The 27,571-nt window shown below is 42.4% G+C and overlaps 2 protein-coding genes across 5 annotated transcripts in view; one reads left to right on the forward strand and one right to left on the reverse strand.

Moving 5' to 3' along the window:
* Positions 1-18,880, reverse strand: part of kcnq5a (potassium voltage-gated channel, KQT-like subfamily, member 5a) — a 123,120-nt gene extending 104,240 nt beyond the window's left edge. For all 4 annotated transcript variants that reach the window (XM_023963283.2, XM_023963282.2, XM_078931780.1 and 1 more), the window contains exon 1: positions 18,289-18,880. In XM_023963283.2, coding sequence (XP_023819051.1) covers positions 18,289-18,629 — 341 coding nt within the window. In that variant the 5' untranslated portion in view covers positions 18,630-18,880. The remainder of the gene's footprint in view (positions 1-18,288) is intronic.
* A 2,720-nt stretch (positions 18,881-21,600) lies between these two features.
* On the forward strand, positions 21,601-27,458 carry cnrip1b (cannabinoid receptor interacting protein 1b). The gene is made up of 3 exons (XM_004076990.5): positions 21,601-22,010; positions 22,548-22,692; positions 23,613-27,458. Exons 1-3 carry the CDS (start codon positions 21,691-21,693, stop codon positions 23,775-23,777), a joined length of 630 nt encoding a protein of 209 aa, XP_004077038.2. The 5' UTR covers positions 21,601-21,690; the 3' UTR covers positions 23,778-27,458.
* The last annotated feature ends 113 nt before the right edge of the window (positions 27,459-27,571 follow it).

The following is a 27,571-nucleotide window of genomic DNA, read 5'->3' on the forward strand; positions in this document are numbered from 1 at the left end:
AACTATAAAATTACAGAAAATGTTTTTTTACCTAATGGGTTTTTTTTGTTTTTTTTTTTAACTTGTCCTGTCCAACAGCTGGGCAGACAGATGAGAGCTGAGGGCCTCTTGTGTTGGACATATTTTACTTTAACAAGAGGGGTTATTAATCTTCAGACAAACCAAAGGTATGTCTGAATAAACCCCTTTTGTAATTGAGGCCAAACTTTATTAATTTCAAACACGTTTGAAGATCTTTGGTGTTTGACCGGACGGAAAAGGAAAGATGGGAAGAAGAGAGAGGGACGTTAGAGAGAGGGGGGGAAGGAGGGTGATAGTAGGAGGGGAAGGGGGATAAGACCATGAAGCAGCATAAAGCAACAAGTTTACTGGTTGTTAATCACCATGGTAAGGCTCAAATGCAGTACAAAAAGGGCGGAGCCTGTCCACACACGTACACCCAAGTGTCAAACACACCTGCTAGCTGCAAAAATGTCCATCTGTCGAAATGTACACAAAACAGATAGTGCTCACACGCATACTTATGCCTTAAAACCAACTAGTGTGAAACATTTCAGTCATTCAGTCACGCAAACCGCCAGTGCAAAGGTGAACCAACACCCGTGCTCAGGTGAGTGCTCATGTTCTTCTAAAATGGATGGTGGAATGTGTAAAGAAGGAGGGAGAGCGCCCAGCCATCCCCACCCCAAGACCCCCACCGCAGCAGCAGCGGCAGCTGCCCCAACGCCACACGGAAACCGGCAGGGAACAACCGCCGCCCGGGCGACCAAGCCCGCCACCCAGGCCAGGGCCAGCAGGACCGCCGCGAGGCCCCCAGAGCCAGAGAGCAGGGAGGCACGAAGGGAAAGAGAGGGCCGCCCCAGCCCAACCAGGAGAACAGCCCCCCCGCCGCGCCGGGAGAACCCAACGCAGGGCCCCACCGGAGAGGGACGCCCACAGCCCCAGACGAGCACCCCACCACCACCCAGGAGTTCTGGGCATCCCCCCGCCCCAACCCCAGGTACGAGCCAGGACCCCCCAAGGGAGACCCGCTCCGCACTCCAGGCAGCCATCCGCCCGGCCCACGGTTGGTCCAGGGAGAAGCAAGGCAGGGGCCCGCCGCCCCCGCCCAGGAGGGGGGAACCCCGGGGAAAAAAGAGGGCCCACAAGGGGTGTTGTAAATATGGCCCGACCAGGCTCGGCCACAGTTGGAAATTTGGCGGGGCCCAGCGCTCAGGAGCAAGGACCAGAACCCACCCCCCAGGGACACCAACACCCCCGGCTCAGATGTAATGTGAACCCCCCCACCGCGCGGAGAGAGCACCGCCGGGCCCAGGAAGCCGGCACCCCGGGGATACGGCCGCCGTTGCAAAGGGGCCCGTACCCCCCACCAGGGAAGAGGCAGGGGACAGATGGTCCTAGGTCCCACCTTCCTTGCAAAATGTGTGTGCGTGTATGTGTGTTTAAGAGGGTGTGTGTGTGCATGTGTGTGTGTTTATGTTGGGATGTATATATTGAGGGGGGAGGGGTGTGTGTACTAAGGGGGGTGCAGTTAAAATTGGCGGGTAGGGCACTAAGGGGACATCTCCTGATTACTCACAGTGATGTCCCCTCACCCTCCCCACCAAGGGGCCCTAAATGTCTAAGGTGCGGTTAAAATTGGCGGGTAGGGTGCTAGGAGGACATCTGCTGCTTGCTGGCAGTGATGTCCAAGCACCCCCCCTACCAAGGGCCCTACCTGTCTTCTAAGGTACAAATAAAACCGAAAGAGGGGGGGCCCACTCCATACGGCAACCATAGGAGGGGGGGCCACTGCCTAGTAAACCCCCCCCCCAAGGCTCATCGCAGGCTAAGCCCCCCACCCCCTCACCATATTATGAGGTTATATGAGGAAGGGGGTAAGTTGGGGACAGCTGGTAGACTGTCCCCCGGTGGTCAAACAGCTGTCCCCCCCCCCCCCCCCCCCCCAGCAAGGGGGCCAGGCCCACCCAGCCCAGGGGCCCCACCCCCGGAGGCGCCGACACCCCAGGCCCAGCACCACCCACCCCACACAGAGGGAGAGGAGCCAGAAAGCGCCGGCCCCCCCCGGAGCAAGCCCAGGCCCCCACCCCCAAACGCCGGCCCTAGAAGAGCTCTGGTCAGGCCTCGACGGGACCGAGGCAGCCAACCGGCCGGGGAAACCGCCGATGGCCTCAGCTGAGACCCCGACCCGTCAACCCCCCCTGCCCCGTTAGTGCCCCCCCCCCCCCCCCAGAATGCCCCCCCACAGGACAGGGCCGACAAGACCCCCCACCCCACCCCACCCCACCCCCAGACCCCGCAGCCGAAGCGGATGACACCCAGAGCGCCCGGGGGCCCCAAGAGGGTTGTCCCGTCCCGCCCCAGAGCCAGGGAAGGGCTGATCCCAGCCCCAGGCGTAGATGGGAAGCCCATCCAGCGCCGCTGGGCCCCCCCCCCCCCGAGCAGCGCCCCCCGCCAACCCCCCCCAGCACAGGCAAAGGGACCACCCCCCCAAGCCAAGCCAGAACACCACCCCACCCCCCCACCACGCACCCCCACACCCAAGCCCAGAGGACCACGCAGCGCCCCAGCCCACACCACCCCGGCGCCGGACCCGACCCCCCGACCAACGGAGCCCCCACCCAAATGTCTGAGTTGCTGATGACCTAATGGGTTTTAGTTTTTTTTACATATTGTTAAACCACCATACACTCACTTAAACAGAATTTTTTAACCGTTTATATATAACAGGTCTGAAGTATTAGGAAGATTTACATATGAAGAGTAACAGAGTAACAGTATCAAAAATGTGAGTAATAACATACAGTAGGTCTTCCTCATTCAAAATATCGTCACTCCTGTCTGCTTTATCTGGAGCTTTCTTTTTGTCGTATGCTACATCACAAATACAACTGCAAACACGCGATGTGTAGGCATCACCAGAATCTTCATTATTAGCTGCTGCCGTCCATATCAAGGGCCACCGGCCACCAGCTGCCCGTTAGCCCGGTGGTATATAAAAAGCGTGCCATTCTGGACCACTGGTCATTCAGAAATGAGACTCTCCCTTTGCTCTTCTTCTGTGAGCAGTACAGCAAGCAAATCAACCACAATTTGTCAATACGCAAGGCTCATATTTGCTGTTGTGCTATAACGCCATGAGGAATTTTGTGCCACATCAATGCAATCTCTGCATTTCTATGCAGGACCCACAGTGGTCGGGATTGACGTTCGGTCATCACCGGGACCCCGGCCCATCTCAACAGCCCTCATCTAGTACCTACGCTGATTTTTTAACTAAAATAAAATAAACTCAATTAAACAGATTTTCTAATCAGTCAATAAATAAAAAGTCGGAAATGTTAGTAAGATTTAATTATGAGAAGAAACAATAGAAACGTTATCATAAATATAAATAACAACATGGGTATTTGCCTATTCTGATGATCGTCCCATCTCTGCTTGATTTGAAATTTTCGGGCTAATAGCACTTTGGTGCAAACAATGTGCATTATAACATTTTAATAAAGACCTGATAACAAAAAAAAAGCCCCCCTTGAACTCAGTTATGGTTAGTAATAAAATCCAACACAGCTCCAGACGGGGACCAAGCTCAACAAAGACCTGCTCTGCTGCAAATAGCGTTTAATAAAAAAGGGCTTCAGTCAGCCGCTCCTCTAACAATCTCTTACAGCATCTTTAAAGGGCAGCAAAGACCGTTCTGGCGGTTTAAAATGATCTTTTAATCATTATGCAGAGTGAGTGAGTTTGTGCAGTGTTTGACGTCATTTTCGAGGAGGGACAGAAACATTTCATGTGACTGAGCCGACAGATTGTAGCAGCCTGATTTATGCTTTGCCTCACCATCACAGAAATGAATGAGTTCCCACTGTAAGTAAAGCCAGCTCTAACGCCTGCCCACACCAGCGCCGGGCCTCCAGGAAAACTCGCTCAACCCTTTAAGTGTTTCTGATACGAAGAATCCCTACGAAATCAAAATGTGACATCAGGCACAAGAATAAGTAAGAACAATTATCAGTTTTTTCAAAACCTATAAGAGGTATAACCCCATTTTTTAATAAACTTATAATGCAGGCTCTGATGTGTGTTCACAAATACCTTAAGTGAAAATATTCCGTCATTTTCAATCTAGCCTTACCAAATGTCAAGCTTTTTCTACATTGAGCAAATTTCCTTCTATACAAACGTGCCTTAAAAAAATTAAGTACAATTTTGGTGGAACAGACGTAGCAGCTTGTTGTTGCTGGTTCCTTTGATTGCAGGTTAGAGGTGAGCTGATTAGATCAGCACACCTGAGCAAAGTAACCTGACTGCTTTACTCTCATCAACCTTCAGGTTTCCTCTTTAATTCAACCGGCCAACTATCCTTTGTTGTGTAGAAGAGTTCCTGCTCCCTTTGTTCTGTGTAAGGATGGGTATCGTTAAGATTTTATCCATAGTACTCCTCTCATCCATACTCCTCATCGATACTTTTCTGTGTGAAAACAAGGAAGGAGAAGACAAATAAGAAACTAAAACAATATATTTTAACGTCATTTGCAACGCTAAAAAAAAATAATCAAGAAAAAAAAAATGTATCTTTGTATTATAACATACACTTTAAGGTAACAACTTAAATAAACAAAGAAGTAAAATACAGAGTTTGTCAAATAGGAAACAATGATGTATTTTCATTAATTTTACGTTGTCATATTTTTATCATTATTGCGGCACCATATGAACTTTCAGCCTCTTATTATTCTATGATCATTGTTTTTTTATTCATTTTCTCCCTCCTTTTTATTCAAATTTTATGCACTTTTCTTTGATGACTAACACTTTAGTCACGTGCTCCACATGTGTACCGCTAGCATGCACACCTGTTAACACAACAGCGATGTCTTGCTTGAACGGTCAAGCGCGGCCCACCTCTCTGCTTGAATCTGGTGTATTTTAGCGTTGTGTTGGAGCAGGTGACTACTTTGGAAACATACAGCCACACTTTGGACCTTTTTGCTGCAGGCCGCTCTGCCATCCGCATGCGTGTGTTGTCGCCGTCAGTGGAGAAAGACACACGTGTCTGATTGAGGGTGTGTGAGCAACCCCTCCCCTCTGCACTGGAGATGCAAAGTAAAAAGCAGTTAGGAGAAAGTGGGAGGTGGTCTGTCAGCCGTGTCCACGCTGTTGTCACGCCGGTTCGCCAGAACTGTTAAGTAATACCGCTGAGGCTGAAACTTATCAGTCTGGTAAAAATTGATGATGTACCACCGGTTTTGGTACAGTATCCCTATTTTTATGTATATGGACTCTCACCTTTTCATAAGGATTTTGTTTGATAAAAAAAATTGGGGGCTTGTCCGTGATCATACCAAACATCTGATCAATGTGTATTTAAGGCAAATAAATATGCTTTATTCTCAGTTTCTTAATAAATAAATCAGTGTATTAGAATCTAACAAAGACAACAATAAAGCTTCCTCCTTTGCATTGTCTCTGCTTCGTGTCCAATGATATAAAAGAGTCTGGAGTTTTGTCAGGTGGTCCTAGTTGAAAATTATTCATGTCAAACTTCTCACAATCCCAACTGAGGACGTAAACGTAAAGGAAAGGTACGAGTGCACTCTTCTATGGGACATTAGTCAGTTTGGCAGAATTGTTCCCACTTCATGAATCCACTTACAAGAAGTGTAAAAAAGAAACAGGAGGAGGTCATTTTCATTCCTGTGGTGCTAAAGCTTATAAGATTTAATCTAAAAACATAGACAGGTTGCTATCCCCAACTGAGGAACGCCTTGTCTCTTTCAAAATGTTGACATGAAAGCTGCACGATGTAGTCAGAAAACCTACGCCAACTAGCTTTTCTACCAACAATAAGGTAGAATCTTAGTTTATGCGCAAATGGGGAATCTTTTGGGATTGTTTTATTTAAATTGTGCAGAATTTTGGGTTTAATTTAAGTCATTTTAAAGTCTCACTGATCAAGTTTTGATTTATTGTAAAAGTGTCCCCAGTGGTCTTTTAATTATGATTAAACCCTTTTTAGCCTAAATCAAAAAACCTCTGTTATTTTCAAGAACATAGTTTCAGCAGAGCAGCAGTAGTTTATAAGAAATTTACCTCACAGCTGCGGGCGGGACCGCTGGCGCAAAGGTACCCTGACACCCCCTGCTGAGAGCTCGGAGCAGGCAGCTTGTGGCCTCATAAATATTCTATGTCACAAATTCTGTAAGCTTTTTTCCCCCTTCATCTGCTCCTGATTCACAACTGTAAGAATCAAGAAAAACTCAGCAAATGCAATTCTGAGCTTCATTTTCTTAATATATGGGCTTTATCATCAGAAAACTGCCACAAGAAGATTTTCACTGCTTAACTTCCACTTTGAGAATGTTTAAGACCCACTCTGATGAAATATTGTTTTTGGTGACCATTTACTAAACTATTGTACACCCATGTTTTACTTTATTTTATAGTTTCCTTATTTAAATAATTTCACCCCCAGTAACCCTTGTGCTATCTTAGATGACCCCACCCTTACTTTGACGTGTTCTCCCTACCATGACAAAGGTGGATAAAGGTGGAACGATTTCATGTAATCCATGGACACCAGTGAAGATCACAAATCATTGAAGAAAAAAGGTTCAGAGCACTGTCTAGTGGGTCTAGATGACCCAACTCCCAGTGGTAAAGTGCCTAGGATAGCACAAGGGATAAAGAATTGGACATGACAATCTGGCATTTTCTGGAGTGTTATCTGCCCTAAAAAAGTGCTTAAAAAAACTACTTTCAAAAAAAAAAATTTCAATAAAGTTAAAGAATCAAACACCCAAGGTACACGGGGGCCCGCTTCCCCCTGCAGTGGATGGGGTAGGAGACAGAATTTATTTAGAAGCAACTGTGTAAAGATCTTTATGTAAAACTGCTTACTGCTGGAAAATAACATTGGTTCAGACAGCTTTTATGTTCTGAATTTACAGTTGGTTATCATCAATGTAAAATTTTAGTTCGACTTTTGTATGCATTAAATCATTCACTAGCATAACATGTCAGCAGCTCAGAACTCAAAGACGTCCAAACTGATTGATACTCCTACAAATCCAGCAATGAAGAAACAGACAAGTTAATGAAAGGAAGGCATCACATCATCAAGTCAGGAGTTTAATGACAGATTTAGACTTTCTGGATTGATAACTCACCATTTAGAAGGCAAAGAATGATTTATTTTGTCCTAGTTCATTTCTATGAGCAGCTATGAGATGGGTCATGATTTTGCTCTTTCTGTAGCTTCCTGATTTATGCACCTATTCAGCTGGTAGCATTTAATCTGTCTGGGTTTATGATGAAGATTCTTCACTTTTATGGAAGGTTTTGGAATATTGTTTGCTGCCGGTTCCTGGTGTTTTGCAGACCTTCTGCTTGATGTGGATGTGTGAACGCTGGAGCAACTATAGTGAGCTGTCGTCTTCACACCATTCTGCACTCTTTTTCTGCTGAAGAATGATGATGATGATGATGATGAAAGACAGAAAATGAAGCTTAAAGCACTAAAAGCATTCAAAAAATTGTATTTGATACACATAAAATACACAAAAATAAATAAATCTATGCGTGTCTATGTTTTTATGGCTGGCATCATGGCTTAAAACTGTGTGGCTGGACAGCTCCAATATTGCTCACCATTGCTCATTACTGCTTATTTTATTTTTTCTACACTGGTGATGTTCTATTGGGGGTATAAGGGGCTGTAAGCTAGCAGGAGAGCCTGTAAATGGAGAGCTCTCAGCAACAGAAAGGGGAGGGGGGGAGGGGTTGCTCCATGTCAACAATCCCACCCACAACTCAAGAGGTGAATTTCTAATGAATTCCTGCCGCTCTGCAGAAATTTAGGCCCAAAAAATGACACAGCTTTTTTAATTTGGGCCAAAAAACGGCAAAATCATAATTAAAAGGTCACTGGGAACACTTATTAATTAAATCAAAAGATGATTGGACATGCAGCAACTATCATTTACGACGGAGTATTAGGGCCACCAAAAAAAAAAAAAAAAAGTAAAATTACGACATTTTATCGTAAATTTACGAGAACAAAGTCATAGATTAACAAGGAGAAAACACCGAAGTTGTCTGTTTATCGGAGCCTAGCTTGAAGATGAAAGATGTGGAGCCTTTTGTGAAGCTTACTTCCAGGTTTATTATCGGTTTAAACAAAGAGATTCTGAACCTTTGGCGACTCAAAATCAGATTATTGTCAGTGGAGCCGGCTTTCCGGGGTTCAGTGTCAGTAAAGCGGAGTTTCAAATGTAAAATAAAGAGCTCAGAGACACGTTTGGGTGTAGAGGATCGCTGCAGCTTTTATTCTCCTTTTCATTCACAAACCCTGAAGTTCATCTGTCACCTTACCTCATGAACCTGTCATCAGATCCGAACACCAATGCGGAAGTAAACGTCCCGTTATATCATCAAACAACAAAGATGAATGAAAATAGTCTATTATATATTAAAAGTGATCCTCCTCCTCAGACGGAAGCGTCACACAAACGTAGAGATCTTGTTTTGGGTGGAGGAAGAAAGGATTGAAGTGGAAAGCTGCAGGGACACCGATGGCTTCATCGGGCTGCAGGGATCCTGCAAACCAACCATCAATAAATAAAACTTTAATAAATTGTAAATCAAACAAATGAGCTTCCAGATATTTGGAACGTTCAAGCTCATTCAGCTCACCTGTTCAACTGAGTTTAGTCGGTCTGCTCTGTTGCTGCGCGGCCTTCACCTGCTGCTCTGCATGCTCACTTCCATTTAATATCGTAAATTTACGAGTTTTTTTCTCATAAATTTACGACTTAAAATCTTGTAAAATTACGAGTTTTTTTCTCATAAATTTACGAGTTTTTATCTCATAAATTTACGAGATAAAAACTCGTAATTTTACTTTTTTTTTTTTTTTGGTGGTGGTTTTTTTTTTTTTTTTTTGGTGGCCCTAATACTCCGTCGTAATCATTTGTTAGACAGGGTTTAGAAAAAATGACAAAAAAACAATTCATTTTTATTTTTCGACCTCTAAGGGATAAAATTGTTTCCTAGCACAGACAGCCGTTCCAAACAGTTGTTTTCATTTTTGCATGCGTGGAAACTAAATTGCTGCTCGGAATAAAAGTCCAAACTCATATCCGTGCTCCTGACTGTAATCATCTTCCACAGCAGTCTTCACTCCTCTTTCCATTTCCACTCTTTGTCCGTCACGTCTTCCGTCTCCTGCAACTCTCAGCACTTCTGCATCTCCAATTATTTGACTGACGTGACAAATGATGTCCCCCGAGACCCCCTTCAACAAAGGAGGAAAGCTGTCAGGTGAGGCAGGCGGCTGCCCGGACACCTCAACCCCGCCGATGTTTTTCTGCCTAAATCAGGGCATCGCTACACAAAATGACCACAAGGGTCAATTATTCATGGACTTCTTTTCCACGGCTGACAGCGTGTCAGTACAGATGTGTGCTCATAAAGATTTCAGGCTGAACTTCCAGCCACTAAAATATTAACGGTCTCCCAGGTGGGACTGCAGCACCTGAAAAGGATCATGATTCTTCTGAATGCCGGTGTGAGGCATTCACAGGCAGACTGAGAGCACGGGGTGAGGAGAAATGAGCTCCTTCTGAAGTTAAATGACTCATTTTATGAAGTTTTCATAAAATTCATAGAAAATATTTAAAAAAAGGTGATGAATTTCAGGCTAAGAACCTCTGGGGCCTTTCAAAACTGGCTGCAATTTGCTTTTTTATTTTTTGCATCATGTAACGTTTTAATGAATATTTTGTTTCCAGCCGTACAGTTTAGATCCAGATTCCAGCTCAGACAAGGAAAACAAAGACGTCCATGGATTCATTTATCTACAAATGGATGTGTGAGAATGGGGTGGAGCAGGGAGCTTGATCCATTTTTGCACTTTATTTTCTGTTTGCATTTCGTTTCAATATTTTTTTGCTTTGATCTGTTTTTTGTTGACTTAGTTTTTTTTCGTTTTCAGCACCATACATTGAACCGAGGACAACTCAAACTGCTTCACGGCCGCGTAAACTTCCATTATCGGTGGCGTGAGGTTGAATTTTTTCCACAATTTAAATTTGAATCTCAAGTTAAGGTATGTTATTTTTTTATGTTTTTTTTTCATCCAGAGCATTAAAATTTCATGACTTTTCCAAAACTTTACAGAAGACTATTTCAAATGTTCACAAACTTTTAAACGACCTAGAAATTGCATTTTTAATTACCAAAACTTTTCCAGGATTTTAAAGACCCTACGAACCCTTTTTAGCATAAACACTTTTTTTTTTATAAACTAAAAATGTCAAAATAAGTTTTAGAAATCATCCATCCCCCTTCAGAACCTGCTGATTCGCTTTCAGGGATAATTTCCTTTCAGGGTCACAAGGCTGCTGGAGCCTATCCATGCTACTACTGGGTGAAGGTGGGAACAGGTCACCAGGGTCACACATTCACTCAGATTCACACCTCGGCTCAATTTAGTCTTAGTTAACCTCTGAAGCCTGTTGGGAGGAAACTGGAGATCCTGCAGAAAACCCATGAATGCACAGAACATGCAAACTCCACACAGAAAAGTCCCAGCTGGGATTTGAACCAGGTTCTTCTCACTGTGAGGAAAGAGCGCTAACCACTACACCAGTGTGCGGTCACTTTTGAAATTAAACAGTTAAGTGCAAACATATATAGTAAAGTACTAACAACTGATTTTTTTCTTTTCTCTTATAAATGATAGCAGTTTGTCATATTTCATAAATTTATTAAAAGCAAAAAATTTAAAGTTCTTATATTTTATTTGGCAATGATAGGCATATTACTTCATTTGTTTTTATTTATTTTCCATAAAAATTCCTTTTTTTCTCTATTTCATAATTTTCTTTTTGCACTTTGAGGCCACTGCTCATTAGCGGATTGGGCAGAGTCCTGTCTGAGGTGAGCATGTTGAGCATGGTGGGTGGGGTGGGGTGGGGTAGCTGTGGGATGCACAGCAGCCATCATGAACTTTGTGTGGGCAGGAAGAGCGACAAGCTTCGCCTGTCTCACTCCATCAGCACTGCAGGCTGCTCTGCAAAGTGGCACTTCTGCTGATGGATGACTAACGGTGGACACACACATACACACATACAGCGACACTGACACTATATGTGATCCTACATACCTGTACACCGCAGACCTCACTCCTGCTCTCTCCAAGCCACCGCACACGCAAACACCCCCAACCCCTCCCACACACTTCCTGTGTAACCTGCTGAAATGTCACGGTATATTTGTCCCTGCAGATCCTGTCAGTGGTGAGCTCTCGCGTCTGGTAACAACCTCTTAATGAGGGAATGCCTGAATTCTCCTTAAATCTCTCATGCTGACTGATTACAGATTTTTTCACATAGTTTGTAGGACACTTGACCAAAAAAAAGGTGGGAACCTTTAAAAAAAAAAAAAAAAAAAGTATTTCTGCAAAATAAAAATTTGCCAACTGTTCATTTAAAGCTACCGTCATGTAAAAGCCCATTCTTAAAAACACGCATCTGGCATATGGTGTTCACACTGGAGAAGCAGGGGGGGCTTCTTCTTCTTTTTCTACTGTTTACTAGCGTAACACCTACAGTTGGAAGAGATTTGGTGTGAAATGTCAAAGCAGTGTAAATCTGGGGAATCTTTCTCTAGGCTTTTTTCTTTCACAGCTCTATTCTGATATGAAAGACTTGGTTTCATGGGATACCGGCCGGGAACAAACTGCAGTTATTAATTCATCCCTCGTGGTCAGTTAGCAAATACTTGGCACTTTTGTGAATTACCTGTAGAAACTTGCTTAGCGACGTGAGTGTTATGAACTCAGAAGCCCGAAACTCATGAATACATGCATTTACATTTATTTGTAATTGGAATTGGTCGGCTGAAGACGCGCTGCCAGGGGCTCTGTGAACGTAGCTCCAGAGCTAAAGTGCATTAAGGAGGAGGGGAAATTTGACAACACTTAGCCCATTCACATTCTTTTGCTTATCGTAAATTTAGCTGATTCTGTCACAGAGAAAAGCAGCTTTGTGCTCATATTGAACACTCCATGCAAAGCCCCTTTTGTATGCGTCAGAGTCCGTTAGAATCATGTTAATTGCGTAAACACGTGGTCTGCATCGTCAGCCGTCTCTCTTAGATGCAGCAGATGACAACCAGCATATACATCTAAAACAAATCATTTGTATGTTTTATTAACTTTTTAAGTTATTAACAATTTACTTTAGTAATGTAATTCATTTCGCTGCAAAGCCGATATGAGAAGTCACTGGTCCTATGAGTAAGAATCGGGCGATTCCCAGTGATCGCGTAAATGGTTGAAGAGTCACAATATGTCACAGAATATGTGTTATTTAGGTGTCGGCAGCAAAAGTTTTGGTGTTAAAGGTTAAGTTACTTGCTTATTGCTTAATTAGCTGAAGAAGCTGAACATGACAAAAATGGTGCAAGAAAGAGGATTGAGAACATGTGATTGCTGCAAAAAAGTATTTTAGTCATTCCAAAAATTGAAGTTAGACAGATGACTTCAGTCACAGAATGTAAATAATTTAAATAAAAAATACGATTTTATGATCTTTATATAGTTCAAAAGGCATAAAAGTGAACAAAAGTAAAAAAAGAATTGGAAGTTTTCTAAATCATACTTTTCTAAATCAAGTTTTCTAAATCAAAGTTGAAACAGGTGGACGAAGCAGAGTTATATGCAGTTAGCATTGATTGTATACGACAACTGGGAATGATGTAAGGATGACCCCTCTGTCAGCCAAAAAAAATAAAAAATCAAACATTTCCACTTTCTGCTGGTCACTCGTTATTTCAGAACAAAGTCTAGTTTTTTTCTCCAACTTTAACACCTTTACAAAAACCTTTTTGCTGCCATCTTACAAAACAAATGCCTGAGTCTTTAGTTTCATCCAGCAACAGTTTGGTTTATCTCCATCTCTAAATAGACATTTTGTTCACGTTTCCCAGCAAATGCAGCTCCTCCATCCGGACACAAACCCTCCGCTGTGACGTTGTCCAGGTCAGACCAAACCCAAACACATGCCATCCTCTGCGGTGCCGACCGCCTGCCGGATCCCATCATGACAACATGTTTGGGTCTCCAGCATTTTCCGCTGGGTACCAGCCAACCGTTTCCGTTCTACCTGGGCGGAAACCCGAGTCTAAACAGGACTATTTGATGCACCCAGGTGTCTCAAACGTTCCCAGGAAACACAAAGCAGTGTCGCCGCGGCGCCTTTGATGCCGAGGGCACTTGGAAGTGTTTTTCCCTTCGAGATTGATGATCTGTAATTAAGTGTAAGATCAGAAGCAGCTCTGGCACAAGGAGCCGTTCCTGTTCAACATCCGAATGGGACTTTTTCGGCCACAAAGGAGAAACTTTCTGCATTTGAGAGCAGATTTTCAATGGTTCTCCATGTTTCAAAGTATGTTTCCTATGCTACAGTCAGCTGAACAACAAGGAAGACACCCTGGTTACGTGCGGAAATATCTCTAGGACTTGTTGATGGACCTTGAGCATAAACAGATGTTTATACTCTGGGGGAGAAAAAACAAGTATTTCTGGTTTTATTTGACATCTGAAGTGAATAAGATTCATCAGGAACTTTGTCCAAGAGCGTTCACGTTAAATGCATAAGTAGTCACTCGACCACGATGGAGACGGCACACCAGCTGAACTAAACGCACTTCAGGTGGAAACTGAACCAACGCAGGGAGGAAGGTCCTAAATGGACTTGAGCTGCTTCCAGTAAATGTCATCAGAATGGGGGAACGTTTAACCTTTCAGACCAACAGCTTTTGAATTCCCACTCTGATCATCTTTTGATCCGTTGTAAAACCCTTCCCAGTTGTCTTTTGATTATGAATATGCTTTCTTTAGACACATTTATTTTTAAACTGTCATTTTCAAGGTCATAGTTTCTGCAGAGCAGCAGGAGTTCACTAGAATTTCCCCTGAGTTGTGAGTGCAACCATTGGCAGGGAGTAAGCCTCTTCTCATTTCCCATCATCCCTTTGTTTACACTTTCTCTTGCTAGCTTACAGCCCCTCACAACCCCAACCTGACATCAGCGATGCCAATAAAGCTCATGTAATAGGTGTAAAACAAAACCAGCACATTCACAGAAAACTATCATCGGTGTGTGTAGCTCGAATGCACTGGCATCCATTCTACCAAATGCGATTAGCCCGACACACGCCGTCTTATTAAGATGACTTTATGACTACTGCTGCCAGCAGATTTTCAGGGAGGGAGCACTATTTGGCATAAAAAAGGCTTCTACTGCAGATTTCCATGAGAATTTTTCATAAACCAAAGCAGAATTGAGTTTGTTTATTCCTATAATCTGCTTTGTTTTGGGAGGTGTAAAGGCTCAGGAGAACACTGCAGAAACTCCATGTGTGAAAGCTGAAGCTCCTCACTGAAGATGATGGAGTGTATTAAAGCGCAGAAGGGAACTGATGAAAGCTTAAAGTTCCTGGTTTTGGGCTATATTAGCTAAAGAAGTAGAAGATAGCCACAAAAATAGAGCTTAATTAATGTAATAAACTGATATTAACAGCAAAAGTTGCCAAGTGAAAGTTGGAAATTAATTTAATCAATGAAAGCACAGAATTGATCAAAAAAGGAAAATAAATGTGACCATAGTAAGTAAAGCTACAAATATTAACTGCTGTAACTGCCCAGATGAAATGTGTGTTGTTTATATGACCTGTATGTCGTTCAACACCTTCATTTTCATGATACAGGTGAAAGAGAGAAATAAGGCTGCTGGTTTATTACCGATTACCTGGTTCAGGTGAGTTCATTCAATCAAGAACTGGATCCCTGCTGTATGAAAACAGACTTTAGGGTGGATGGAAGAACCATTTTAAGATTTTTGAAGTTTTTCTTTTGTTTGTTTGTTTTGTTCCGTTTCATGTAAAATTGTTTTAATGAGGAATCTATAATAAAAATGGATTAGATTTATCTGCGCTTTTCCAGATGCTCAAAGTGCTTACAATGTGTCCATTATTCATTCACTCCCATTCATACTTGGTGATGGTAGCTACTGATGTAGCCACAGAGGCGTGGCTGCCAGTTTGGGCCTACAGCCATCACCAGGACATTCATGCACATTCACACACCAGTGGAGCCACACTGGAGGCAAAGACAGTGAAGTGTCTTGCCCAAGGACACGACAGTTGACTGGGGGGAACCGCCGACCCTTTGACCATTAAACGACCTGCTCAACCGCCTGTGCCACTGTGGCCCTATTGTTGTTGTTTAGGTCAGAAACCTACGCACCATCATTGACTGTTTAAGGGAACTGGACTGAGTGCCCCCTCCCCCATATCATTCCAAACAGGAAGTACCTGCTGGCTCCAAGAAGCCAAAATCCCATAGACTTCTATAATAAAACAAATAGCGATTACTCACTCATTATTTTTTCCTATTTTTCTTTTCATGATAGCCTGTTTCTTCTGTAGGGCATGTTGATCAAGTTCTAAACTGACCAATAAAATGCAATAAAAAGCATGTGGTCTCACGTGGAATGTTCGGGAGGTTTGATTGACAGATACTCCCAAATAAGCTTTCAAGTGGAAGGGGTGTGGCCTTCCAACAAGCTCGCTCCTGATTGGTGAGAAAGTTTAAGTTTATTTTAAATACGTGCGACCAACGACAAAATCCAGCCTTGGAAACTCTTTAAATAGGTGCTGGCAACTCAGCAGTGTGCCATGTTCTCTTCTCCAGCACCTGCGCTTGTGCACGCTGGACGGGGCAGGTCATGCTCTCCTGGGCCGCTGTGACATCACAATGGCTCATTAATATAAACAGATTGATTGACAGTGATTTAAAAGAAGATATACTCAGAATTACAAAAATGAAGTGGTTTTGTTTTCTTTCATGAGAAAAAAGCCATAAGTACGTGGCAAAAACTCAAAAACATGATTTTCATCGGAGGGGGACTTTTGGTGGGAGAACTCAGACAATTGGTGGCCGACTAAATACTTTTCCTAACTAAAATAAACACGCTGAGCGGGCAATCAGCTCTCTACTCCGCTCCATTATGATGCATCCTCTTGTAGGCGAGGAGATTCTATCAGATCTGGACTCTGGCTCAAACTGTACAGCGGGATAGTTCCAATATTGCTCGCCATTTTTGTTGCTCTGGTGATGTCAGGTTGTGGGTGTGAGGGGCTGTAAGCTAGCAGGAGAGTGTGTAAACAGAGAGCTCTCAGTTATGGGTGATGGGAAGGAGGGGGTTGCTCCACTCAAACAGTCCCAGCCACAACTTAGAGGTGAATTTCTGATGAACTCCTGCCGCTCTGCAGAAACTAGGTCCTAGAAAACAGCACAGAATTAGGGATTTTGGCTGAAAATGACACTCATAACTCAAAGACCATTGGGAACACTTTTACAATAGATCAAAAGATGATCAGAGTGGGATTTGAAGAAGTCAAAGGAAGGAACAGGAAACAAGATTATCCTCTACAGCAGGCCATTCATCCGCCCAGAATTCACAACAAAAACTGCACGGTTGCAATAAAACCTTCACTGAAGCTGCCATTTGTAATAAAGTGAACGTCCTTCCATTCCTTTGCTTTGGTTAGTAAAACACTGAAAGGACAAAAGTGAGGCCCAGCATGACACCCAGAGGGAGGCTTTTTACTGCTTCATTATTTAAAAATACATTTTTGTTTCAATTAAAAGAGTTTCTCCATCTCCTCTCTGGTTTCATTTGCTGCTGATGAGTTCCTTCTCACAAACCTCCTCCTCCCATAAACGGTTTGACTCTTCTAAATACACGCAGTTGATCTAAACAACCAGAAGTGTGGGATGCTGCCTCTGCGAGCAGATGTAACGGCTTAACCCCGCGACCTCCCAGCCGTCCTGGAGGAGCAAATAAAACGTCAGTATCCGGCCTCGCAGCCCCTCCTCCTCCTCCTCCAACAGTTCCACTTCCTTCTCACTGCTCTGCTCTTCCACATGTGCAGTCGTGCTGCTGAAAAGCATATTCCAAACACGTGCACGAGCCCAACCGGCTGACTACTGCAGTACGATTAGAAAAGCAACAGGCGTTAAACTGGCAAATAAAGAAAATAAATGAAATATCTACAATTTGAACAAGCAGAGGCATACTAAAGCAGTTAAGGGATAGTCGGATTCTGCAGCCGCCCAATCATAAAAAGTAACTGCTGTCTGAATTTGTGTTTTCTTAATGTCCACATTTGTGAAAAAAAATATATACAAAATTTTAATTCCATCATTTTAATTCCATCATAAACAAGAGCACACTCCTGGCTGTATTGAAAGGGAATTCAACCCTGGAGGGGAATGTATTTTTTATTTTGAGAAGGAAATTATAGCTTGAAAGCAAACATCACCTTAAAGACCCACGTTGATCATCTTTAGTTCTTTTTTAAAGCGTTCCCAGTGGTCTTTCAATTATCATTATGCTGTTTTAGCCTCTATCAAAAACCCTGTGTTGTTTTCTAGGACATTTCTGCAGAGCAGCAGGAGTTCAGTTGAAATTTACCTCTGGGACTGTTGCCATGGAGTAAGCCTGCACTCATTTCCCACCTTTCTTTTGTTTTACGTACTCTCCCACTAGCTTACAGTCCCAACACACCCAGAACCTAGCACTGAAGGTGCAACAAAAATGGTGAGCAAGACTGGAGCTATCCAGCTGTACACTTTTGAGCGACATATCAACTCAGACAAGGAAAACCAAAGACGTACGTGGATCTTTTAATCTACAAGGATGCATCACAATGGAGCAGTGCCCAGCGTATTTTATACATCTCTAATTCGATTTTTTTTTGTAGTTTCTCATCTGATCCTGATTCACAATGATTTGAATTTTAAAAAATACTCAGAAATGCAAGTTTAATCTTAAATTTCTTTATACATGTCCTCCATTACCAGAAAAAAAATACATATTCTCATCGGAGGGGCTCTGTGAGAACTTTTCTCAATGGGGACTTTTTTTTAAAGAAACAGAAAATCCATCTTGGATTGTTTTTTTCCCACCACAAACTGCTGGAGAACTCGCTTTACTCAAACCTGGTTCCTCTGCTCTGACATGCGCAACAGGTGATCGCAGCGCAGAGAGAAAAAAAAGACAACCTCACACCTGGAAGCGGAGATGGAGCCACTGCATGATGATGTGATGGGGAATGTTTCAATAAGACCTCTCAAAGGCGAGGTCATGGCATATGTGCCTCAACAACATCTCCAACTGCTCCAGCTTTCCAAAGTAGACTTTGTGTACTCACACAAACGCGTGGTAGACGAAAGCCCACTCCCTCGGTCTCTCCAGCACGTTGTACAGGCAGTTCTGCAGCCGGCGGTAGCGCGCGTTCCTGCGGCCGCTCTGCGCGCTGTACGTCAGCGGCTTCCCTAGCAGGCTGAGCCGCGCGCCCTGCTTCCTGTCCGGCCCCGCCGCACCTGCCGCCCCGGCGCGCAGCAGCCCGTCCCCGGCCCGCGCCGCGCTGTTCATCGCCGCTCTGCCGGACTCCACATCCTTCAGGGGGTACTCCTGCGTCCGCTTTCCCGCTGCGGTCTTCATCCAGAGCCCCGTACCGCCGCCCTCCTCGCCGGTGGAGCTTCGCGGCATGGCATCACCGGTGCGGGCGTTGGGGTGCGCTGGGCGACCTGGAGACTCTCACATGGAGAACGGCGCTCCTCCTCCGAAAGGGCGTCTTTACTTCGACTTATTAAAATAGTTTTAAAAAAAATAATTAATTAAACAGGGGATATTCTACTCAGAGCGCCTCACTGGCGCAGCCTGGTTCGGGACACTTTGGGCCGTCTGCGCGGAGCCGGAGAGGAGTTGAGTTATGAAGGAATGGATCCATGGAGATGTCTGCGAGGGGAGGGCTCTCTCAGCCGCCCCCACCCTCTTCATCTCCTGAACCGGAGCGCTGAGGAGTGAGGGCGCGTCGCACACCTGATTGAGCTGTGCGTGCGCACCTGCGGAGGGACCCACACCGCGGTGACGCAGAATTCACACGCAAAAAGCTGCACAAAATCTTACACTTTAACCGTTGAAAATAACATGTGAAGATCTGTTCTGCACATTCCTTCACAGTTTGATTTAATGCATTTAATGTGATTTTTAAATAAAAGAAATTGTACTGTAATGTATTCAAAATAAAAGTTTTAATTTGGTTCTGCTCAGAACCAAACACATCCACTTTACGTCACAGAGTGAACGGGCTGACGGGAAAATATCATATTTACATTTCATGGCTATGTTTGTAGTACTTTTGCACCAGAACACGTTTTTTAAATAAAAAAAACTCTTTAATTCTTGTTCACGCGCTTCATTCACAGTAATGCTTTGTTGTACAAGCCTGACCTCTGCTGGACAGCTTTGGTATTGCTGTATTACAGCAAACCACGATGGAACAAAACAGGCTGAAGACAAAAACTACAGCACAGTTAAACTGAAAAATCACTGGTAAAACATTTTTAGGACTCTGAGTCTTTAAAGTCATTTGCTTCAAAATTAATCACGTTTTTTGTCTTTTAAAGACTTTGTTGTCTTCACCCTCTTCACAATAGTCTGTCTTTTCGAATCTAGTCCAGCAACCCAATGATTTTTTAAATAAGTTTTCTGTCCAAAACAGAATAAAGTAGTAAAACTCGATTTAAGTCCTCAAATGAACAGTAAATGTGTTCAATTATTGTCAGATGTGAGTGTGTTGTGTGGGTGTTGATCTTTAACTGTATATGAGAACTGGACAGTGTGTATCACCAGTGTGACATCTCTGAAAAAAACATCTTACTTCCTGTTTCAAGAAAATTCAGACTGTGTCCGAATTTTTTCACTACTCACTACTTAGTGCACTATATAGTGCATTCACCATTTTGTAGTTCTGTCTGAATCTACGGTTGTGTCCGAATTCTCACCCTAACCCCTAACTACTAAAAATCAATATAGTGCAGGACCATGCCGTGAATTTTAAAATCAAATCGGACACCATGCTCATTACTTTTGTTTTTTACGCCGAATATGACGTAATCGTTTTCACAAAGTTAAAATCTAATTAAAATTAGTGTTTTGTATGAGTTCACTGTCTTCTGAAGATAAACATTAATGATTTATTAAAAAATACATTTAAATACATTTTTTCGCACTGCATTGTGGTCTATATTCGCTGATCTAGTGAACTTCGATGCACACTGTTTTTTCACAATGCCTTCTGGGTACTTTCCAGGGCACTCGATTTTGGAATTGTAGATTCAGACAGCACTACAAAATGGCAAACGTACTATATAGTGCACTATGCAGGGGTTAGGGTGGGAATTCGGACATACCCTACAATTCCAAGATCCAGTGCCCTAGAAATTTCCCAGAAGTCTCCACGACAAACCAGTTTCCATCAATCCTCACTAGATTGGTGAATATAGAGCACAATGCGAACAACTTTTGCCCACAAAAATGTATTTAAATGTATTATTATATAAAATATCAACATTTTCATCTTCATTAACACAATAGATTCATAAATGATCATTGCAAAACGGCATATCAATGAGATTTTCACTTTCCTGAAATCGATGACGATATATTCACCGTTTGAAAAAAAAAAAAAAAAAAGTAGAGAGCATGGTGTCTGCATTGTTTTTAAAGTCCAGGGCACCACATAGTCCCGCACATAGATTTTTAGTAGTTAGGGATTAGGGTGGGAATTCAGACACAGCAGTCGCCATTTTTGTGGACGCCGCCATTTTGGAACCAGATGACGTCAGTAGGCAGTGATTGGTCCGAGTCAATGTGAGTCAACATTTCTATGGCAACCACTCTCACCAATCAGGAGTGAGATTGTTGAAAGGTCACACCCCTACCACTTGAAAACGGGTTCGGAAAAATCTGTCAATCAAACGTTTCAAACATTGAACATCGGTCAACGTACTTTTATTGAGGCATCTGATTGGTCAGTTTATACCTTGAATAACTTGAAATACAGAAAAAAATATAATGAAAAAATGAGGATTAACGAGAGCACATTTTAAAAAGTAAGAGCAAAGATGATCAGTCTGATAAATAACTGTTTATCTCTCTACCTTCTTTCTCTTTTTAATAAGCATACTCCTGATTGGCTAGAGTGGTTGCCATAGAATCAATGACTCAGACCGACTAGGACCAATCGTTGCTTACTGACGTTGTCTGGCTCCACGCCAATAGAAAATAAAAAGGAATCTGGTTTTAACGTGGTTCATTCGTGATAAATCTGTGAACATTTTCTTACTTTTTCCACATATGTATGACCAATTTTCATCTGCGCAACATGCGCAAAATGTAAGTAGTGACAGCCTTAAAAACTAACAGATCAGTTCACTCCCACTTATACTATCAGTTCCTTCATTTTACCCCAAATCTTGGGACAAATAGATTCAGAAACAGATTTTTAAAAGATTTAAGTTTTTCATAAATGCGTTGACGGGATCTGTACTGAAGTTACAAACCCTGAAACACTTTGACTTTTCCTACATTCAGAGAAGCTTGATTCTGTTGGGAGTGAGTTGTGGTGGCTCCACCTTGTGTCCAAACTGAGACCTAAACCCCCACCCTCGTGTTTTGGAGACACCCTCTGAGGAAAACGGACACAGCTTCAGCACCAAGGACAGCGGGAGTCCCGTCTCTCCGGGAGTGGGTGGAGTAAGGATGGATGCATGACCGACTGCCGGGATTAGGGTTTGCAGGCTGCAGGTTGGACGGGATTACGGAGTGTAAGGGAGCGGCGGACACGCGCGCGGCATTCTTTGGTCTCTCTGGAAAAGAAAAGACCCGGAGGTCCAGCGGGTTCGACATGGCGGACGTCCCCCAGCTCATCAAAATCGGGGTCTCCTTGAAGATGCTCCCCAACAACACAGCCGTCTACTTCAAATCGGACGGCGCGCGCTTCGGGCAGACGCGGACCATCAAGCTGCTGACCGGATCCAAGTACAGGATCGAGGTGGTCATCAAGCCGGGGGCAGCCGAGGCCTCGTAGGTACTCCGTGGGTAATCCTGACCGAGATTTAGTGACCAGATCGACTCCTCCTTCCAGAGATCCTTCACTGCTGCAGCAGATTTAGGTTCTAAAAGTATCTCGATCCTCGCCGGTGGAACTCCGTGTTCCTGTATGCGTCTTGGGCTGAATGCAACTAGTGGGAAGACGTCTATTTTTCAGGTTTAGCGTTTTATTTTCTAAACTCGTCGTGCACTGTTTTTCCTGTTGCAATTCTGGTCAAAGAAGCGCAAAAATTACGCTGGATTGTGTTTGGTGTCGGACTTTTTGTGCGGCACGTGAAGGCAGCACGTCAAATCCGCCTCAGATTAAGGCTCAGGCCTTTGTGTCACTGCTCTCTTGTGATCTGCTGATGTAATAAATACAACTGTACAGCCATCTCCAGACAGATGATTTGACTGTGACACAGCCTCCTCCACCCCCCACCTCCTCCATGTGGGTCACAAATGATGCTGAAGTGAATGTGGGGCAGATAACAGCTGCTGCCTCCTCCTGAACTCCCGATGTGTCTGCAGGTCCATGACTGTGGGAGGGGTGAGCTTCCCCCTGGAGCAGCAGTCCAAAGACCCCCAGTCTGCGCTCTACACCGGCTTGTATGACACAGAGGGGGTGGCACACACCAAGAGTGGGGAGAGGCAACCAGTTCAAATCAGCATTCAGGTATGTAAAGCTACGATTTGCGTGAACCATATGGTGTTCAGGCTGTCACCACCCGATACACTAGTGCATGTAGAGGCTTGGTGCAAAATGTTGAAGTGGTGCAAATCTCTGGAATCTCCAGTCTTTTTTCTTTCACAGATTACAATGTATGAAAGACTGGATGTCAAATAATCCCAGCTGGGCGCAAACTGCAATTATTATTTAGTCTTCCATGATCAATCAATCAACAGTCGGCACTTCTGTGAATTAAAGGGGACACTATCCATACGTCACTACCAAATCTGAGTCCCTGATTAGTCAAAATTCCACTTGGTTTAACTACTACCGTGTGCTCAGTTAAAAACGTACATAGCAATGCGTGTCTCTATGCAAGAGCTTTGAACGGGGAAGCCTGAAACGCGTTTATGTGTGCGTTAACTTTTAGACTTTTAGAATTTTCTTCATGCGTGGAGGACTTATTACAGAATGAGTTCTGGTGGAAGAAGCAGACTCTTCCTGATGTCCTGTTGGATTTTCTTATGATCAAACTCAATGATGTGCTTATTCCTTCTGTAGAATAGATGCTACACAGTCTGTATACTTCCCCCAGCTGTTTTATTCCACTTCCTGTTTGTGTTTAAAAGGGATCAAAAAGTTGGGTTTTCTGCAGCAGTGTTTTTTCAGATTGCTTCTTTCGCTGGGCTGCACGGTGACGCAGTGGTTAGCGCTCTTGCCTCAAAGCAAAAAGGCCCCCCCGGTTTAAGTCCCGGCTGGGGGACCTGAAACAGAACACCAATGGGGGACTTTTCTGTGTGGAGTTTGCATGTTCTCCCTGGGAGAAACCCCACACATGGCAGCCCGTGACCCCGAAAGGGACAAAACAGGTTTAGAAGACGAACTTCTTTTGCTCTGTGGCTGAGTTTCTCTGTGGTCTGCTTCAGTTCACAGAGGCCGGCCTGTTTGAGACCGTCTGGCAGGTGAAATATTACAACTACAACAAGCGGGACCACTGCCAGTGGGGCAACAGCTTCAACAGCATCGAGTACGAGTGCAAGCCCAACGACACGCGCACGCTCATGTGGATCAACAAGGAGACTTTCGTCTGACAGCTCCGGGCTAGGGGCCGCTGTGTACAGCCCACCAGCTGCCAGCAATGACAGATAAGCAGAAACCCCCTTGTGTGACCCATTTGTTCAGCAAAGAGATTCTCTGCAGCCCAGGAGGGGGCGCACTGCAAACTCCAACCCTGGCCCCAGAAAAACCCTGTTCTCCACCTCTGGTTGCTGCAGATGATCTAGATCAGATGATTCAACCACTCAGCAGGAAGCAGTGAGGTTTGCTGGATAACAAGCAAGGAAATTGCTTTTGAGGAATAGCTACATTTGCTTAATCTCACCTAAAATTTGTTCATTTAAAGTGAATTCTTTTGTTTGATTTGGCTGAGATCTAACAGATTTGTTCTTACAACCGATTTCCAAACCAGTTGTGGTACCATGACAACATGATCAAAACAGAACGCTGTCTTAAGCTACGCAGCACCACCCTCTGCAACCTCCCTTAAGCAACTATTTTCAATGGAAAATCTTTGTAAACATACGTAAATCTTTGTTTTGGGCTTCTTCATTCCAAGCTTTCGCATTCACGCATCGCTACGTAGGTTTCTACAACCGTTTTTGGGCTCTACGTACAGATTGAGCACGCTTTAAGAGTTAAACCAGGTTGGACTTTGACCAATTAGAGAGTCAGATTTGGCAGTGATGTATGGATGGTGTCTCCTTTAATTCATGGAAGTGCCAACTGTTTGCAAATTTAATAGTGGAAGAGAATTTGTTAATTGTTTGTTCATGTGAACAACTTGACTATATTTGTGTTCAAGAACGCCCGGTCAGCGCATTCTTGAACGCGTGTCACTTGTCGGTTGTGAATATAGTAGAACCATCTTATTCAAAATTTTAATTGTTTCTATTGAGAAATGTGCAGACACTAACAATGTTCCCATATATTAATACAGCCCTGATGACCAAACAAGTGAAAATAGTGAAACCCATGGATGATAATACACTTATCCATGACGCTAACCTACAATCCATGCTTGCATCTTGAACAAAAGTGTGTGGTGGTAAAATTACAGGCTGCAACAGTTCACAACTGGTTCAGGGCATGAAGTTAAAGAATCGAGGAAACATTTAAATTTGGATAGTCACTAAATGTTTATTACATTTTATAGGAATTCATGGCCAAATTCAACTTAAGGTTTTCTGGGGTTCACACAGTTTTCCAACAAAAAACTGTCGGTTTTTGTTTACTGTCAGTCCCAGTTCAGTTTCACCGGTCAAAAAATATCTCATTGCCTCTGATATATATGCTTTTTTTTTTTTTTTTACAGTTTTTACATCCTGAAAACTGAAGTTTGAACAACATTTGGCACACCTTTATCAACTCTAAAACTACGAAAAACTTCATACGGAAACTTTTTCCCAAATGCAAACTTCTGACATTTTGTCTTTTTAAAAAGACATTTGCAATTTATAGACTGCTTTTTTGTGTTTAATTTTCACAACTTTGTCTCAAAAATGGCTGAGATTTTTTCTTGTCATTTACTCTTTTGTTTGTCTTTGTGATAAAGTCTGCTCTTTCTTGTTTTTCTTATTCACTATTACATATCAAAAACTTTTGTCATAGTAACTTGATAAAAACTTAAACTGAGGCTTCTTTTCTTTTAGTACGGTTTGACTTTTTTTATAACAAAAATACTCATAAAGTCAAAGCTATTATTTATTGACGTTAGCATATTCACCAGTTAGCCTTTTAGTTTTAAAGAAAAAAGCTAAAAAGCATTTTTGATTACTAACTTTGATAGGATTGGGCAGCAAAGTATACATTTTATTTTGATATTTAAACAATATGGTCAAATATTTTTTAAAAACAAATCTCAGGAGATCAGTGCTAACTTGCTAACTTGCAAAAACTGAGGACTAAAGGACAGCTATAGATTAAGAGACCCCACCCCCAAAGTTTAGAAGTTTGACCCTTTTACCTCGGAGACATGCAATCTATGAAGATCTGTCACAGATTCGCTGTCCGAATCTGTTGGAAGAACTTTAAATGCGTTCAAGAGTTACGGTAGTTTTAAGAGCAGTTTTTATTTAGATGTTACCGGTGATATCTCTTGTGTCAAAGGGTTAACGAGTTTAAGTAGTACATTTTCTATAATATCCCATCTTTTTACAGTTGACGGGATTATAACATATAGCATTAACACGTGTTTAAGCAAAATACTGACTTAAAATTTGATCGACATTTGTGCATTCAGCCCCTAGTGGTCTTTTGAAGGACTTACAGGTTTTGGAGCTTGCGCTTGACACTCGTTTGTTGTGTCAGAACAATTAATGTAGAAATGTTAGCAAAAGCAAAGAGAATAACTTCTTGGAGAAAGAAGCTGAACGTGTTCAGTACTTAAGGCGTCCATGAAATGGTCTTCATGATCTGCAGGTGTAATAATATGTGTGTTTGTACAACATAGTAAGTGTGTTAACGTGTTTACAAGAAGTGTGTTTGTTTTTTAAACAGTGCTTTTCTCTTTAGAAGACACAAATTCCCATTTTTCAAAATCCAGAAAGTCCTACCTATGCCAGGAAAGCTAACAAAGGTCTTTAAAATTTATTTTTTTCTAAAAAAAAAAAAACGAAATGCAAATAATTTAAATAGCAAACTCCCATTATCTATTTTATTTGTTTGTTGTTGTTTTGTTTTTATCTCAAAGTTATCTCTGTGTTTCTCCCACGTTGACCTTCATGTATAATGATGTTGGAGCACTCTGTCAGGGCAGCCCAAAAAATATACCAGCATATCTTTATACATTTGACTGTTTTCACAAACGGACCGCATTTTTTTCTCAAACATTTGCAGAAAAAAAGTCACATTTTGTAGCAACCTTTATTCTTTTTTTAAAGAAAAATAAAAGATTTTAGAATGGAACATTCCATAGTTGGAAAGTCAGGAGTGTCAAAATAAAGAGATTTAACGAAAAAGTCATGTTTATTATTGTTTTGGTGGATAAGTACTGTTTTCAAAGTGCTTTGGTTAATATTTTTAAAAAGTTTAAATGTACTCATCAACTAAAACTACAATAATAATTTAAAAACTTACATTTCTATTTAAACATGTTTTTTACTTTACTATACCATTGATCATTACTACATTTAAAAAATGTCCTCAAGTATTTTTAGTTTCATATTCCAATAAAATTTTTGGCAAATGAGTTTGGTCATTATTTAATTTTTTCTGGCACTTCTGTCTTTCCATAAATTCTTGCATATTGTGGTTGTTTATTATTTTGTTGGTGTTGTTTTGTAAACAGTGCAGTGTGGATTTGTGTGGAGTTGTGCTTCTACCATCAGTGTTTGTCCTCCACCTCTTCAAACCTTTAAAGGTGTCTGTGTTTGTGTTTACCAAGCAAAGAAAGTACAAAATGACCCATAGAGACCATTTCTCTATCACTTCTTTCTTTTGTTAAATTGTGATGTTAAAATTTGTCAGTTTGTACATCATTTATGCTTAAAAATGTTGGTAAATTGTGAATAGTTTGTAAACTTTACTAATCTATGCAAGAGAGTAACAGATGAATTTTATATTTATTGTTGTTCTACCTCTTTATAGAAGTCATGTTTGTATGTTTGTTTATCCAAGTGATCCAAAAACTGTAAACTGTTTATTGCAGTTTTGTTTGTTTTTCAAATCTTGATGTTCAAAAATCTTTTTTATTAATAAAAGAACATCTTTGTAAATCTGTATTTTATCCTTATATGAAAATGTGGATAAACTTCGTTAAAAATAATGTCCTATTCTGAACAGTGTTTTAAAATAAAACCTGAGACAACACGTAAAAACTAATTTACTG

Source organism: Oryzias latipes, chromosome 15 (assembly GCF_053564925.1).
Source record: "Oryzias latipes strain Hd-rR chromosome 15, Olatipes_Hd-rR_3.1".
Lineage (NCBI taxonomy): Eukaryota > Metazoa > Chordata > Actinopteri > Beloniformes > Adrianichthyidae > Oryzias > Oryzias latipes.